General features: G+C 37.2%; 1 protein-coding gene across 1 annotated transcript in view; it reads right to left on the bottom strand.

Moving 5' to 3' along the window:
• The window catches only part of TMEM260 (transmembrane protein 260), a 58675-nt gene that overhangs the window by 20237 nt on the left and 24656 nt on the right, over positions 1-13782 (bottom strand). Inside the window, exons 5-9 of the mRNA XM_036261786.1 lie at positions 8862-9041; positions 7047-7087; positions 2702-2785; positions 1643-1757; positions 182-351 (exon numbers count right to left, since the gene is read on the bottom strand). Coding sequence (XP_036117679.1) covers positions 182-351; positions 1643-1757; positions 2702-2785; positions 7047-7087; positions 8862-9041 — 590 coding nt within the window. The remainder of the gene's footprint in view (positions 1-181; positions 352-1642; positions 1758-2701; positions 2786-7046; positions 7088-8861; positions 9042-13782) is intronic.

The following is a 13782-nucleotide window of genomic DNA, read 5'->3' as shown; positions in this document are numbered from 1 at the left end:
CTGAACTACATGTCACTCACGCTGAAATTCTGGTTCAAAGGTTTAAGAACCAGGGTGTTCAGACCACGCTCTCTCACTCTGAAAACCAGTGGAAGTCAAAGATGAAGTGAAGTCCTAGAATCTAAATATCCAAACGTCTCTGGCTTGAGCGATACCTTTCATAAAAATAACCACTTCTCACCTGTAATTAGAATATATTTGGTAAATTACAAAAAGGGTTGCAGAAAGCCATTCCAGACACTGCAGCCCCTTGGCGTTCAGCACGCGATTACTCTCCGACGCCAGCGCAGCCAGCCCGACGCCAGCGAGGACGGCCACCACTGCGTTGCTCTGCATCCAGAACCGCTCCACCTGAGAAAGAGGCGCACACACAGTACGTCCGGGTGACCAACTTGCAGTCAGTCTGGTACTTACATGTTTGAACATATTGCATACATGGAGCTGCTTATGCCTGCTGTCATTCAGGTCTTGCTAACTGATTTTCCCCATCCAACTCCATGTTCCTTTCGTTTTTTATTTTCAAACATTCCTTCTTCCCAGTTTGACATGTGAAGCTCTCTTTTTGGACCCACACATTCTTTTCAATACTGTGGACTTCATGTTGAGCTCCTGCAGTATGTAAAGTGGAAGAGGTGGAGAAATGCTTCTGCCTTACTGCTGATGTTCCCTTCCATGTGGATGTTCCCTTCCATGTGGATGTTCCCTTCCATGTGTAGAGGTTCCCTCGGTTTAACTCCTGGGCTCTCAGAGATTTCGTCCAGCAGGAACTGAGGGACTGGGCAGTCTGGGAGCTGGCGCTGGGCCTACACTGCCCTCCCCTCTCCTCTCTCTTGTTCTTGGAAATGAGTTGCCCATAGGAAGCACTCATCCAGTGGCAGACTCTCCCTGTGGCACGGTGGGGTGGGTGGGGAAGACCTGCCTGTGCAGCACTGCCTGTGACTGGGGTGAGGTCCCCCTGTGCTGGCTGAAGGGTGAGGAAGCCCCCTTGCTCTGGGACATAAACTGCATTCTCCAATTTCAGCATTATCAGTAATGAAGGAGACTCTCCCACTCGTTGTACTGGTTTATCTTGTTTCTCAACTGATTCTGAACTCAGGTGATTAAATAGGGTATTATTTAGTAGGCCGCTTGAACACCCCAAAAATTGTTTCAGCTGTTAAAAAAGAGCTATTACTACACTTACAGAGTTTCTATTGTAAGGAGAATCTCAGAAATGGCAGCCAGGGCAAAACAGAAAAGTGGCTGCTCTTCTGCACAGGCCTGGACTGAGGTAAGAAATGATACATTGCATCGATAGTAGCCCTAGTTACGACCCATATTTCTTTGCTGTTTAAAAAAAAACCCGGAGAAATACAGTAGTATCCATATCTATCTCTATGTAAACAAATAAAATGACTAACTTAAATCTACCTTACATTTATTTTTCTATTTAACTATCATGTTAACTAAACAATGCACTTTTTTCCTTAAAAAGAGGCCTTTGTCTTATTGGTTCAATAATTTAACTTTTGATTCATAATGATATAAATGCAATTTTAACTATTTCTGAAATATTCTATTTTTCTACAAGATTCCCGAGAGACAAATGAATACATTCTTCACAAATTTTCTGGTTAAAAGGATATATCTAAATAAAACTTACCACACCCATGAACAGTGGTTTTGAAATATCTAAATTTGCCCTCCAAGCAAAGAACAATGAATAAATGCAAAACATTCCAGTAAAAAGCCATACTAATGATGGGTTCTGCCTGTTCCTATAAAATATTAAAATATGTCAAATTATTTATGTACATGAATATCAATAATAATATTACATAGTTTTAAACTATAGAAAAATGTTTGGAACTATAAAACTTTCCATTTTTAAGTAGGAATAAAGAAGGATCTCAGTTTTTCAAATCTGAATTTGAATTGATAACCAAAGCATAGTAATAAACTAAACAATATTACATATTACAGACAACTAGGAAGTATGCAGAAGATATAAAGTTAAAATTTGCAGAAGAAATACAAATGATTAATCTTGTTATATATAAGATGTGATTAATATATGCAAAACAAAAGAATAATTCCATGCATCAAATAAAATGACAAATCTCAATAGTATAAACGAGAATGCAGTTGTATGAGAATGTATGTTGGTACAATCTTTAAGAAAAGTTAATTTGACAATATATATCAAAAGCCTTAAAAATATTCACATTTATTGACCCAGTAATTTGACATGTAGGCATAAATCTACCTATGAGCAATAATCAGAAATATAAATAGAGATTACTCTATAAAAATGCTTTGGTGTCACTTATAATAGTGGAAAAGTGGAAGCTATTTAAATATCCTCAAATAGGAAAACATTTAAATTAATTTTCCTAGGTTATAGAGTAGAATATTATAGGGATTCACATAATTGTTGCTTCTTTTGCAAAGTAAGAATAATAACTGACTATGAACAATCAAACCAAGGCTTAAGACATTAAATGACTCGCCTACTTGGACTGTAATGCACCACTCAATCTTTCAAAATCATTAACTTATAATCAGAAAAAATTCTAGCAAAAAAGCAATTCATTAGAAGTCATTAGAATCACTTATATGGAATATAAAATACTAGTGGCAATGTTCTACAATGACATATTGGAAATATTAATTTAATTAATAAACATGGGAAAAATAACAGGAAAAAAATTATATTACTTACTTTCTTACTAAACATATATTAGCCCAAACTGCAAGGGCTTGAATGTTGAATGAGAGTTCGGTCCTCATATTTGTTACCTGAGAACTATAAAAGACAACCTAACTTTTGTTGACAGAAAACAAATCTGGTTGATTCCAAATAAAACATTCTTTGTAAAATACATCATGAATAACTTTAAGGGCTGAAGTTAGATCTGAAAATTATTTTGTCTTCTTTCAGATTCAGGACAAAAAGCACCACAAGAAAGAGTTAAGTCCTGGCCGGTTTTGCTCAGCAGTTACAGCGTGGGCCCCCGGACCAAGAGATGCAGGTTCGACTCTCAGTCAAGGGCACATACGTAGGTTGCAGGTTTGAGCCCCAGCCTCTGGTCAGGATAGTGTGGGAGGCAACCAATTGATGTCTCTCTCTCCCCCTCCATCCCTTCCCCTCTATCTAAAAATCAATGGAAAAATATCCTTGGGTAAGTAAGGATTAACAACAAACAAACAAAAAAAGAGTTAAACAGTTCTAAGATATTTTCCAATTGCAACATTTGGTTACCAATTTATATAATCTGAGATAGGATCAGAATAAATAATTCTTCAGTGTTTGTGATATTGGTATTCTGTACTGATATTGTAAACCAATTTGTATTCCTGATTGGTTTGATAAGAAGTCGTCTAAAATGTGTTTTTTAACTTCTTCATGGTCTCCAGAGATTAGCAATTGAAAACAAAATTAATTCAAATCCTTTTTAGGCAATCCAATCATGAATTAAAAGGACAAAATAAAGTGATCTCCAACCATTCTTTTCTGGGTTACCCTCTTCCTTAAAAGGTTTCCTTGTTTTCTATATTATTAGTTCAAAATGTTCAAGGAATCTTTGAGAAATGTATCCATTTTTTCTTATAATTATTTATTTATTTAATCCTCACCGAGGACATTTTTGCATTTATTTCAGATAGAGGGGGAGGGAAAGAGGGAGGAAGAGAGAGAGAAACATTGATGTGTGAAAGACACATGGAGTGGTTACCACCCACATGACCCCAACCGGGACCGGGGACAACTGCAACCGAAGTATGTGCCCTTAGTGGGAACCAAACCTGGGACTCTCTGGTCTGCGGGCTGACGCTCTAACCACTGAGCCAAACCAGCCAAGGGCCATTAGCTCCATAAACTAATTAACTAATAAGCATTTTCCAAGTGGTATCTGAATTCTAAAATAGCTCCAGCAGTCTCTATATTTTTGAAAAAGAAATGATTCTATACACCATCTCAAAGAACCTTCTTCTTCCTACTGGCAATTCTACTGGAGAAAAAGTGACGCCATAATTATGGAAACCACACAATATGCATTGTACTAATGGAGACTCATCTACTATGGGAGGATATCCTTACTCATTTTCAAATACACTTGAAAAATTGATTCCAGCATGAGGCCCATTTCAAGCCATTCTTCAAAAGGAATGAAGTCAGTCTCAAAATTAATTCTTGGAGATCTTTTGCTTAAATGTAAGCTTTAAAACATGGTCAGTGCCTAGGGTTAGATTCAATAATTTCCTTGTACAGGATTGCAATTTAGAGATATGCATGGGGAAAGAATTTAATTTGCTTGACTGGCAAAGGGTCGATGATTAGGTTCCATCATTTTGAAGGATTTTCTAGTAAGTTAATTATGAGTTCCCTTTCTCCACACTCTTGTCCACTAAAATAATTAAACACTAGAAATTCTCTCACTCAATCAAAGAGCGCAAGGACGATGCCTCCCTTTTGACATTATAATCTGGTTCAAACAAATAGTGTGAGTGGTCATCACTTTGGTCAGGTCTTTTTTCTGGGTATATAACCAAACTGCTACTATATCAATGTAAAGGAGGCCTTTAATTACCCAAGAGATGACTTTTATGTGCCACTTATAAAAGTTAGATGTCTGGTCTAAGATTACTCTTGAGAGTTCTTTGGAGTTCACGTGGAATTTGTTACAGCAAATATACCAGTAATTCTGAGTATGAAAACAACTCCAAAAGGTAGATTTAAAAAAGCAGACTGTGAGTCCTTCAACATGAAGCAAAGCAGAACAACATAAAAGCCCGGAAACATTGGCAAAACTGTCTTTATCTTTAAAAGGGAAACTGAACTTCTTGCCACCTTCTCCCACGCAAAATAGAAAAAGGGGCCATAAAAGTCTCAGACATAAAAAGAAATATTTATTTATTTTTTTATCCTCACCCGAGGATATTTTCCATATTTTTGTACAGACAGAGTGGGAGGGAGAGAGAGAGGAAAGGAGAGAGAGAGAGAAACATCGATGTAAAGGGACACATCGAGTGGCTGCCACCCGCACGACCAACCAGGGCCGGGGACAAACTGCAACCGAAGTACGTGCCCTTAGTGGAAACCGAACCCGGGTCTCTCCAGACCGCAGGCCGACGCTCTAACCGCTGAGCCACACTGGCCAGGGCCAAAAAGAAATATTTAAAATCAGGGTAATTGGTGGAGCCCTGGCCGGTGTGGCTCAGTTGGCTGAGGGTCATTCCATGCACTGAAAGGTTGCTGGTTTGATTCCCGGTCAGGGCACATGCCCAGGTTGCGAGTTCAGTCCCTGGTAGAGATGCAACCCAGTAGATGTTTCTCTCTCTCTCTCCCTCTTCCTTCCTCTCTCTAAAATCAGTAAAAACATATTTTAAAACAAAGAATAATTGGTGACAGGAAAATATTTTCAAGATACAGTATAAAATAAAAAACAAGAGGCTAATAAATCAGTATGTACAGGGGTGAGCAAAAGTAGGTTTACAGTTGTTAGTATGTGAAAGTTAATTCTTGTATTATTATTTATTATTTTTCCATATGAAAAATGGTAAATCTACTTTTGCCTACTCCTGTATATTATGATCCCATTAAAAAGTAACAAATAAAAATATTGGAAGAATATATAAAAACATTAATAGATTAATAATAGTCATTATCTCTATACATAGGAATTACAGTAATTTTCATTTTCTTAATTTTGCTTAACTGTATTTTCTAAGCTTTTCATAATGATTGTGCATCTTTTTTTTGGAAAGCAGGGGAAAGTTCCTTTGAAGAGAAAAGGAAGGATGAAAGAAAACAAGCTAGCAATAAACAAGATAGAAATTGTGTGAGAACCTGTGAATTAATTCATATATAGAGTTGAAATAGTCTCCCCATATTTTTTAATAAAATTTTTAATTGATTTTTAGAGAGGAGAAGTGGGGGAAGAGAGAGAGAGAAACATTTATGTGAAAGAAAAACATCGATCAGCTGCCTACCAACTATATGTGCTCCAGCTGGGGATCGAACTCCCAGTTTTGGTGTAATGGATGATACTCCAACCAACTGAGCAACCCAGCAAAGGCCCCTCATATTTTTTAAGTGGTTTTCAAATAATCAGAATCCCCAATTAACAATTAGAGATAACCTGAGTATTGTAGAAAAGTATTCTTCTCTAATTTTATATTGAAAATATAAAAACATTGCAGGACTGGTATTGATATTTTTCAAGGTGTCTTAATCTGTATGGGTTTTAAAATATTAAGCAATTTTTTAAAAAAAATGCTAGTAGATAATACAGATGAAATATATTTGCTTGAGCTGGCTTTAGTAAAGTTGAATGTTAAAAACATGTAAGTAAAAAAAAAAAACTTAAGGGCAGACTAAAGGAAAAGTCTCAAGACATTAAGTAAACTAAACTGTGAGGAATCAAAAAAGTATAGCTCAATCCAAGATAACAAGAAAAAATTGTTCAAGTTGATAAATACTATGTTATAAAATGTCTGTGGAAGAAAGATAATAAAAACCAGAACAAAGCATACACTTTTTATAAAGCAACACTACACTGGGTAATTTTGTATTAAGTGAAGTTTAAACATTTCAGTTTTAAAGGTTCCATGTAGTCTCCTAATAGTCCCATTCACTGTTGGATTTCTTGCTCATTTTAATTTTTTTCTTATTGAAGGAAATGGTAGAATATTAAAAAAAAAATTTGTTTTCTTTATTGATTTTAGAGAGAGGAAAGAAGAGAGAGAGAGAGATAGAAACATCAATGAGAGAGAATATCGATTAGCCACCTCCTTCATGCCCCCCTCTGGGATTGGGCCCACAACCTGGGCATGTGCCCTGACCGGAAATCGAACTGGTGACCTGTTGGTGCATGGGTGGACGCTCAACCACTGAGCCACACCGGCTGGGCAGAAATGGTAGAATATTTGACAATATGCAAAACAACTATCAACTATATAGGTGAAAACTACTTACAGACATATCACTTCACAAAGAAAGAAACTCAGAAACCCCCCAAACCAACAGAGAATTCATTTTAAAACAGCTTCAAATATTTCATACTCACAGTAAAATTTCAGACATACTGGATCCTATTTCAGATTTGGCCTGCACATAAATGAGAAAAAGTTTATTTGCACAAGCATTAAACTAAAACTCTGTTAGGCTACTGTATTTAACTATCTTGATTTAAAAGATACATGCTTTAAATATACAATGCAACATCTCTCTTCATTCCAAGTCTTTACTTCAGAGCCTTACTGAAGTTTTAAAGCAAAGTTAGTGAAAATTAAACATGAACAACCTTTAGGAAGAATTTCAAAAATAGTAATTGGCTAAAAATCAGTTAAACTATTCCAGCAGAAATAATTAACACATTAGTGAATTAATAGACTTTACACTTTTGTTAGAATTTCTTTAAGCTAATTTTTCGGTACTGATTATATCACTGTTAGTCTATAATTTTGCAATTATGTGTGGATTATACAAATTTCAAATCTGGGATGGTCCTCAAGCAACACTTGAATGGAATGACCAATGTAAGTAGACCAGTTGTGTCAAACTCTTAAGTAAAAAAATAATAATTATGCTTTTATTAACCTATTATATTATGAAATATCTCTGACTTACAAACAACATATATAATATATATCTAAGTGATAGTTTAAAGACGTCTAAAGACCCACCATTCACTTAAGAAACATAACTACATGGATACCGTAAGCTAGCTCACACAGCCTTGCCTTTCTTACCCCCTAGTGGTAACTATGACCATGAACTTTGTGTTAATTATTCTCCTACTTCATAAAAATATACAATTATACTACTTTTGTATGTATCCTTGAGCAATAGATTGTTTAATTTTTTCATGGCTTAGAATTCTGTGTAAATGATGTCATGTAATATGTACTCTTCTGAGATCTGCCTTCTTAAGGAAGACACAACAAGCACAAGCCATGAAAGGAAAACCTGATACAACTGTCTGCTTTAAAATTTAAAAAGCATCTCTTTATCCTTTTATTTTTCAGATAATCTTTACTGTAACCACTTTAGTGTTTTCCCCTAATTTATGGTTTAGGGAAAATAAGCCCTTTTGAATTGCTTTAGAACATATTAAATTTCACACATTTAGTGAATTATATTTTATAAAGCCTTTACACATAGGTATTACATGAAATACTAACATGAACACTACTCCTCAAATATGTAAATAGAAACATTTGGCCAAGGTAAATTAAAAACTCTGAGGTTCGTTTTCTTTAACCTTTTCCAAATATTTTATTTTTTTTTTTATTTTTTTTTTATCTTCACCCGAGGATATTTTTTCCATTTTTTGTACAGATAGAGTGGGAGGGAGAGAGAGGAAGGGAGAGAGAGTGAGAAACATCGATGTGAAGGGACACATCGGGTGGCTGCCACCCGCACGACCAACCAGGGCCGGGGACAAACTGCAACCGAGGTACATGACCTTAGCGGGAACCGAACCCGGGTCTCTCCAGACCACAGGCCGACGCTCTAACCGCTGAGCCAAACCGGCCAGGGCTTTTCCAAATATTTTAAACCACAGACCAAGAGCCCAAAGCGGTGCCCGGCACTGCGGAAATGCTTCGAGTGCTGGCGCAGAGCCTCCGGAATGCTTGTTATCTATCCTGAAAGTACATTCAGGACACACAACACTATGACATCAGCTTCAGTGATGCCATTTTTTTTTTTTTAACGTCACATTTCAATGGGCAAGTTTGTTACCTAAATAACTGCAAAGAAAATTCTACATACTGTCATTGATAAACATTCATTGTTTTTTCTTTTTTCAATAGAGGTCCAGGCGGAATATGGAAGTGTTGCCACTTATTCCTTAAAAGGTCTTTAAATATAGATTTACCAGACTGAATGTTCCATATTCTTCTCTGAGAAAATGAGTCAAAAATCCTAGCACCGTTGTCTGGTCTCCCCAGGTCCAGCGGGCTTGATTGAGGTAGGATGAAATAGGAAGATAGATATAGGGCAGCAACCCCGCAGTGAAGTACAGACTCAACTTCAACAAGGAGCCCAGGGAGAGTTCCTGCATCAGAGCACATTTTGTTGTATAACAATGTTTATTCTAGTTGATTCATCCTGGAACTTCAAGAACACACCAAGGAAAACATCAGCTATGTTTACTTAGAGATCATCTCTCAATGTATATTAAATCACCACAAAATACTATGTTAAACCTTCTGATTACAGTGGATTACTAGAAAATTGCATCATCCTGAACTCCTTTGCATGGCCGGTGAAATCTGAGTGAAGCGAATAATATTAGCAAAGGCTCATGAGTACCACGTTTATTGCATCTTTTACATTTAAAAGCATGTCATGACATGCAGCCCTGCACAACTGAGATAACCCACTTGGAAGTGATTGAGTTGTTTGGCTGATTTTGAATATGCCCCAAATATTGTCCTAATACCAATTTCATCACCCTCATTGGGAGTAGAAGTTAAACTGTATACTCTATTATGATTATACATTGACAGTATGATTCTTTTTACAAGAGTTTTGGACATTTCAAGGAATTATATGGCACAAATGAAGCTAGCTTTTTTTTTTTTTTCCTTTATTGATTTTACAGAGAGAGGAAGTGGGAGAAATAACGAGGAGAGAGAACATTGGTTGGCCGCCTCCTGCCTGCCCCCCACTGGGGATTTGGTCCACAACCTGGGCATGTGTCCTGAGCGGGAATCAAACCGGTGACCTCTTGTTGCATGGGTTGATGCTCAACCACTAAGTCACACCGGCTGGACTGAAGCTAGCTTTTAAATAACTTCTCAGCTCACCCAAATGCTCTGTATTCCCTATTTACATATAGAATGGAGTACTAAGCGAAATTTGTTGTTCTATGTAACAATGTTGCTTATATGAGAATATATTTTTCATCTGCATATTTCTAAAACAAAGGATACTATTGACAAAGTTTTATAAAGATTAAGTCCAAAGTAACTCTGGGGTACTACTAGAAAGATTCAAATGGTAGTCGCTTTAGTAATTGGGAAAGGGAGTCTCTTACAAATATCATCATTGGAAATTGCCAATTTTTCCTTTACAAAAAAGAGAAATCCATATGTGACAATGAATATAAGAACCAAGATTCATATTCACTAAACAGAAGAAGCAGTTGACGTCTATTAGCATTTTCAAATAAACATTCTTCATTGATTATGGAGTGTTTTTATTATAGTACTGATTTCATTTGATATTTCTAAAGTGGTAACGAGATGCATAAAAATCATGGCCTAAAGAGTGTAAGAAATAACTAACTGGAAAACATGCCTTTGCATTCTTAAAAGTAGCCTTAAAGAAAGTAAATGTTTGTACTTTGGCAGTTTCTGCATATTATAAAGTTCAATTTAGAATGGCTAGATGCAATTGCTGCAGAATTTGCCTTTTGTGTTGGAAATAAACAGGGAGAGTGTTCTATGAGAGCTATTTCAGAGTCCAGGAGAGTGGTTCCAAGTCCGAGCTGCACATATACTAAAATCACCTGGAGAGCTTTTTAAAAATATTAATTGTCGGGGCCTCACCCCAGATCATTTGAGTCAGAATTATTTTAGGGTGGCATTGCACACACACACACACACACACACACACACGTACACACATCTATACACACACACTTTTTTAAGGTTTCCCAGATAATTTAAGTAAGCCGCCAGAATTGCAACCAAGTGACTCAAGATTTCTTTCTCTGCCTCAAATCCAACTACCCTGTCACTTCATTGGTAGACCTTATTTTCTAGCCTCTGATAGTGGAAATGAAAGGTCCTCTGAAGAGTCCTACTTCCCAAAATTTCTTCCTCTTCAGTAGCTGACCCCAGTACAGGCCCAATAGGCTCTCAGCCTCCTAACTTGTCTCCTGAGTCCTGCATGTTTTACACAAAGCATATTTGCTTTCCTCTCTATCAATTAACACAAAACACTTGGTTGTTAGGTTCCTGCCAGAGAATGCACCTCTCCGACAGCTGAATGTACCTTCTTGGATGTCAGAAGCCAGGCTAAGAGTGACACCATGAGTTGGCAACATAGATCATTCCTGACTTCAGTCCGCCTCACAAAAATCCAACCAGCAACTATCCTTGGACAAACGCCACTGTGAAGATACCAGAATCCAGGATGTGGCGGAAGCACGCCCCTGGGACACAGACTGAGAAGGACTGCATTACAAGGGACTGCATCACCCCTCCCCCAGGCCAGCGGGGGCTGCATGGAGAGCGTACCCTGGGGCTATGGCTTTTCCAGTGGGAAAAAAGAGCCCCAGTGGACATCCAGCTCCTCCAGCACTGCAGGACGCCTTCCAGGAAGCCCACTCCTGTCTCAGCTCACTCCCCATCTGCAGGGCTCAACCACTGAAGAGCAGAGATGGAGACGAGAAGCCGGGCTTACAAAGCAACCAGTGCTCAGACCTTGGGAAACTGCATTCCTGCTTGCCTGAGCAGAGATCCCAGCCCACTGTTCTACCCATGTGCAGAGCCACCCTAAAAATTCTGATTTAATTGATCTAGGACATACCTTAACGTGATAAAACCCATATTTGACAAATTCAAAGCTAACATCATACTCAACAATGAAAGGTTGGAAGTTTCTCTTCTAATATCGGGAAAAACTAAGGGTGTCCACTGTCACCACCCCTATTCAACACAGTACTGAAGTCCTAGCCAGATCAATTAGACAAGGAAAAGAAATAAAGGAAGAAGCAGAAAGGAAGAAGTAAAATGGTATCTGTTTGCAGATAACATAATCTTATATATAGAAAATCCTAAAGACTCCACCAAAAAACTGTTCAAACTAATAAAGGAATTCAGTCAAGTTGCAGGATACAAAATCAACATGCAAAAATTAGCTGTGTTTCTACATACTAACAATGAACTACCCAAAAGAAAATAAAGAAAATTATCCCAGTTATAATAGTATCAAAACATTAAAACACTTAGGAATAAATTTAACCAAGGAAGTGAAAGATATGTACACTGGAAACTATAAGACACTGATGAAAGAAACTGAAGATGCAAATACATGGACAGATATTCTATACTCATGGATTGAAAGAATTAATATTAATGCCCTGGCCAGTTTGGCTCAGCGGTTAGAGCGTCGGCCTGCGGTCCTGAGAGACCCGGGTTCGGTTCCCGCTAAGGGCACGTACTTCGGTTGCAGTTTGTCCCCGGCCCTGGTTGGTCGTGCGGGTGGCAGCCACTCGATGTGTCCCTTCACGTCGATGTTTCTGTCTGTCTCTCCCTTCCTCTCTCTCCCTCCCACTCTATCTGTACAAAAAATGGAAAAATATCCTCGGGTGAGGATAAAAAAAAAAAAAAAAAAAAAATGTCCATACTACCCAAAGCCATCTACAGATTCAATGCAATCCCTATCAAGATTCTAAAGGCATTTTTTAACAGAAATATTAAAAAGAATCCTAGATTCTTTGTATGGAACCACAAAAGATCCTAAACAGACAAAGCACTCCTGAGAAAGAAAAACAAAGCTTCACACTTTGTAATTTCAAACTATATCATAAAACAGTACAGTACTAGCATAAAAACAGACATGTAGACCAATGAAACAGAATTGAGAGGCCAGAATAAACCCATGTCTATATGGCCAACAATATCTGACACGTGAGTCAAGAATACGCAGTGGGGCAAGAATAGTCTCTTTAATAAACGTTGTTGGGAAAACTGGATATTCACATGCAAAAGAGTGGAACTGGACCCCTAACTTACACCACTCAGAAAAATTACTTCAAAATGGATTAAAGACTTAAATATGAAACCATAAAACTCCTAGATGAAAATATAGAAAAAATGCTTCTTGACTTTGGTTTTGGCAATTATTTGTTGGATAGGACACCAAAAGCACAAGCTATAAAAGCAAAAATAAACAAGTGGGACTACATCAAAGTAAAAAGCTTGTGCACAGAAAAAGAAAGTATAAACAAAATGAAAAGGCAATCTGTGTAATAAGAGAAAATGTTTGCAAACCACATATCTGATAAGAAAGAGGTCAATATCCTAAATGTATAAGGAACTCATCCAACTCAGCAGCAAAACAACAATACAAAAACAGTAACTAAACAAAACAAACAAAAAAACCCCACACACAAATAACCTGATTAAAAAAATGGGTAAGAGACCTGAATAGACATTTTTCCAAAGAAGATATTCAAGTGGCCAACAGATATATGAAAAGGTGCTCAACATCACTAATTATTAAGGGAATGCACATCAAAACCACCTTGAGATACCACCTCACACCTATTATGATGGCTATTCTTAAAAATACAAGAAATAACAGGGGCTGATGAGGAGGTGGAGAAAAAAAACCTTTGGGTACTGTTGGTGGGAACGTAACTGGTGCCCACACTTCCCCCCAAAATTAAATACATAACTACCATATGATCCATCAATTCCATTTCTGGGTATATATCCAAAGAAAATGAAATCACTATCTCTACATGCTCATGTTCATTGCATCATTATTTATAATAGCCAAGCCATAAAAATAACCTCAGTGTCCCCTAACAAATAAATGGATAAAAAATGTAATATCTATATATTTATCTGCACATATACACTTTGTAATATTGGTCAGCCATGAAAAGGAGACTCTGCCATTTGGACAACATAGACAGACCATAAGGGCATTATGCTAAGTGGAATAAGTCGGAGAGAAAGACAAATACTTATGATCTCACTTATATGTGGAATCTAAAAAACTAAACACCTAGAAACAGAGATTAATTGGTAGTTGTCAGAGATGGGGATTATGGGGTA

Source organism: Molossus molossus, unplaced genomic scaffold (genome assembly GCF_014108415.1).
Source record: "Molossus molossus isolate mMolMol1 unplaced genomic scaffold, mMolMol1.p scaffold_m16_p_1, whole genome shotgun sequence".
Taxonomy (NCBI): Eukaryota; Metazoa; Chordata; class Mammalia; order Chiroptera; family Molossidae; genus Molossus; species Molossus molossus.
This window is presented reverse-complemented; position numbering and strand designations above follow the sequence as displayed.